General features: G+C 32.8%; 1 protein-coding gene across 1 annotated transcript; it reads right to left on the bottom strand.

The window, feature by feature from the left end:
• Positions 1-572: 572 nt before the first annotated feature.
• LOC133186136 (heat shock 70 kDa protein 12A-like) lies at positions 573-3,210 on the bottom strand. Its single transcript, XM_061321408.1, has 5 exons — positions 2,917-3,210; positions 2,549-2,749; positions 2,258-2,399; positions 1,115-1,743; positions 573-927 (listed from the first exon to the last, which is right to left on the bottom strand). The coding sequence occupies exons 1-5, from the start codon at positions 3,208-3,210 to the stop codon at positions 727-729; spliced, it is 1,467 nt and encodes a 488-aa protein (XP_061177392.1). The 3' UTR covers positions 573-726.
• Positions 3,211-3,921: the final 711 nt, after the last annotated feature.

Here is a 3,921-nt window from a genome sequence, read left to right as displayed (position 1 = left end):
TAATTATAAAATTATGATGAATGAATGCATTATTTCATTGTGTTTCCAAATTTTCACATACAGAATTGATACATTTAGTTCAGCTGTATTTATAGCAGGTAACATAGTGTTGATTCATCCCATATATATATTAAGGTAGTCCGTTCCTCAGGTTCCGAAAATCGGCTTTTTAGTAATTGAAAATTCTCACAAAAATGTCTTGGATGTCACAGAATAACGTGTATTTACCTATGGTATTTCTTCAAAGTTCATCACTAAAGTTAATCATATTATATTATATAGGGAAAATTATCAGATCTCAAATATATTTTCAGTAAATACGAATAAAAGCACCAGCTATGGATTTTCTACTTAAAAAACTGATCAACAAATATATTTTTGGATTCAAAATTAGAATTATAAAAATTTCAATTATCTTGTGGACCATGGCCTATGCCTTTACCTTGCCCCTTTCTATTCAACTCAATTCTTTTTTCTCCGGATCATATCTCATCTCTTAAAATATGTAACTTAGAGCACACTGAACTGTCCATTTTAGCTGATTTGGTGTAATTAATGTCTATGAAATCTTATATATCTCATATAATTTTGTCGCAGTGACATGTATAAATATAACTGATATACTAGAATACAGAAGAAAATTATACTAATGGCGGATTTTTTAAACTCTTGTTTGTCTAGCGAGGAGCATTTTCCATGGGTCGCTCTCGTATGTCTTTTTTATTATCACTGAATGACACACAAACGGCTTCTATTTCTTTTCTCAGAGGGAGGCACAACTCTTTGTAAGTCTGAAAACAACTCATTTGTGGCAGATAAGTTTGTAACGTCATTCTTTCCTGCTCTGTAAGATCTTGGACTTTGAACAACTTCCTCCAGTTGCCCTGTGTCCTCAGGATCTGGGGTTCTACTTCTTCGTGGACATTGCTATGAAATACCATGTGTGATAATTCAATAGTACTCAGAATACTTTTACAGATTATACTATTTTCTCAGGCGTTAACGAAATTTAAAACGAATTACTGCATAGTTTTAATTTTTAGAATTGATAATTATGTCTATTTCAGGGAAAAAGACAAACAATATCATACATGTATGTATGTTTATAACTCACCACGGTTTCTAAATAAACATGCTTTTGTCCAAAAAGAACAGCTCCTTTAACTGCAGCCAAGCCTGCTTCGGGAGGGATCAAAATAGTTTTGGAGGGAAAAGATTCCTTGATGATATTCTGTAGAATCGGTGATTGCGCAAACTCTCCAATAAGAATTAGATAATCTACATCTGGATACTTTGTAAGTAATTCCTTCTCCATATATTCAACAATGTGCTTCCCAGCGTCAGAAAACAGGCTTTGGAAGACATCAGGTGAAATTTTACATTTGTCTAATTTAAATTCAATGTTGTTTTCTAGAATTGTCTTTCGAACAGCTTTTTCAATGCTTTTCCCGGTCTTTTTTCGAAATTTTTCCATCAGAAAAGCTGGCATTTTCATTGTCACTCTTTGGGTATCGGATGGAGTGCTGTTGATTTTCTTCTTTAGCTCCTGAATGATATCATAGTACTCCATCGGATATTTTTGCAGAAAATAATTCAAAAATGACTCACTGACTATTAAAGCGAACAGTTCTTCAAAGTCTTTTTGCACTTGACAAGTTGCCCAAATCTCTGCGTTATCTCTGTAAATTATATTGATACTCTCCTCGCTTGGGCACTTTAAAACCGAAATGTTTGTATTGTCATCTAAAAGAAAGAATGATTGTTATGAAGCAAAACTTTATTCACTCTGACCTTTTTTACAGAGATGTAAAAGAAAACGGTTACAGACCATGTGACAGCAATGCTTCTTTTAGTTGTAAAATGATCTATAAGCAACATGCATTCTAGGCCAAAAAGATTTTTTTAAATTAAAAAATGTATGATTATTTTTATTTGTTAATAGTTCACTGTATGAATAAATTGAATCATATGCTCTTGTATATCTAAATGGCGAAAAGAACTCAAGGCCTCGGATTCTTTGCAGTATACACATATCTATTTCGATTTTGATGTATGGATTTATAAATCAATGTATGTAGTACAGATATATTCAAATATTAATTCTGCAGAAAAATCAATTATAAGTCCTTCAACATCAATCAAATATTAATTTTTCCAAAAACGTCCAAATATGTTTATGACATGAATTTGAAATTCCATGCCGGAATTTATTTATTTTAAAAATTCGTGAACTAACCTTACATGCTAACATACTAACCTTCACACTCTACAAACACGTATGCTTTGTCTTGGTTTGCTGTTGGTCTTGGGAGTCCTGTAAGTACTGGGTTTTGTATGCAGAAGTAGAGTGCGGCCGCAGCCTCCTCAACAATAGTAATTTTATCAGAGGGAAAGCCTGCCTGAAATATATGATATAACAAATGATGTGTGCTGGAACCACTAAACAGTTATCATTACTCACACACACACACACACACACACACACACACACACACACACACACACACAGAGTTATAAATAAAAATGCTCTATTTAGTAAACTTATTACGTGTTCTGCAGCTTCCAGCATAAACCCTCTTGAATCGTTACATGAACAAGTTGGCACCGTTAAAACATACTTTGTAGAAACGTCTATGGAGTGTTTTCCTGCCATCACTTTCACGTGACCATCCATGTATGATAAAACTGCTGACATAACATCAATTGACTTCATCTCTTTTTCGTTTACTGCCTTTAAGTTTTTGGGAACCTGAAAATGGATGTTTTCGATAACCTATTACAACCCTATAAGATATATTATTCTCTCCGAAAGTAATCACTGTACCAGAACTGTAAGTTTAACTATACTCATCACCACAGAACTTGATTATTTCTTTAAATAAGGAAAACACCTCGGAACATTGAATATATACTGACCTCGTCGTTAACACAGAAGAGATCCCAAACAAAGTCTCGAAAAAGCAAGTACTTGTTTTTATCGCCTTGTTGCAGATTCTGATATTCAGCATCAAATCCGTAAGACTGGAATACACCGTTTTCCGTAAAAAGAGCTACTGTAGGTGTGATCAGCGACATTGAACTAGTAGCGTGTTTCTGGAACGGGACAGTGAACAATTTGGGGTCTTCAGTTCGGCCATCATTGATCATGTAGGCGTTTGTGCTGTAGTTTGTTCCAAATTTAATGGCAATGATAATTTCTATCTCAGACATGATTAATTGTTGTATGATTAAAAACCAACGGGTTATTTAGTTGGTTTTCAAGCATTCAGTTTCATTTTCCATTTTTGGTGTAGCAAACTTCCTAAATTTTGGTACCTGTATGTTGCACATCTAAAACAGAAAATTATGGTATTTGCATAAGAAATCATGAATAAGTCACTCAGCATAGACTGCTTTATCATTTGAATGATCCTTTTGTTCTGGTACACACACATGTTGTTGTGCAGATATGTACGCTTTCGTTTCTGTTTTGTGGTTTTAAAATATATATATATATATATATATATATAAACAATGTCTGGAATTTAAGGAAAAAGAAACTGCAAACAATGTATAGATCTATGAATTGGTTGCTGTAAATATTAACGTCTTTAAATATTTTATTTTGTACTACTATTGTACCTTGATTTTCTGATATTACTGTTATTTTCATATATATATACTTGTATATATATAAAATCGATCATTTTATTTGCTCCTTAGCTTTTGCATGTACATTTGTATTGAAACATTGCACAGAAACATGACTAATAGTAGCAATCATTTTTATTTCATAAAAAATGATTACGATAAATCACATTGAGACAATATCAAATAGAACTTTCGTTACCTGTCAAAAGATCATAATGTTTATCACATGATCCAGGCCACAAAATGATAGGAAGTCATTAAATGTCTTTTTAGCATTTAAAAGTCTTGTAC

The sequence above is a fragment of the Saccostrea echinata genome, unplaced genomic scaffold (assembly GCF_033153115.1).
Source record: "Saccostrea echinata isolate AGI-Se365-2 ecotype Australia unplaced genomic scaffold, CSIRO_AGI_Sech_v1 ptg000012l, whole genome shotgun sequence".
Classification (NCBI taxonomy): Eukaryota; Metazoa; Mollusca; class Bivalvia; order Ostreida; family Ostreidae; genus Saccostrea; species Saccostrea echinata.
This window is presented reverse-complemented; position numbering and strand designations above follow the sequence as displayed.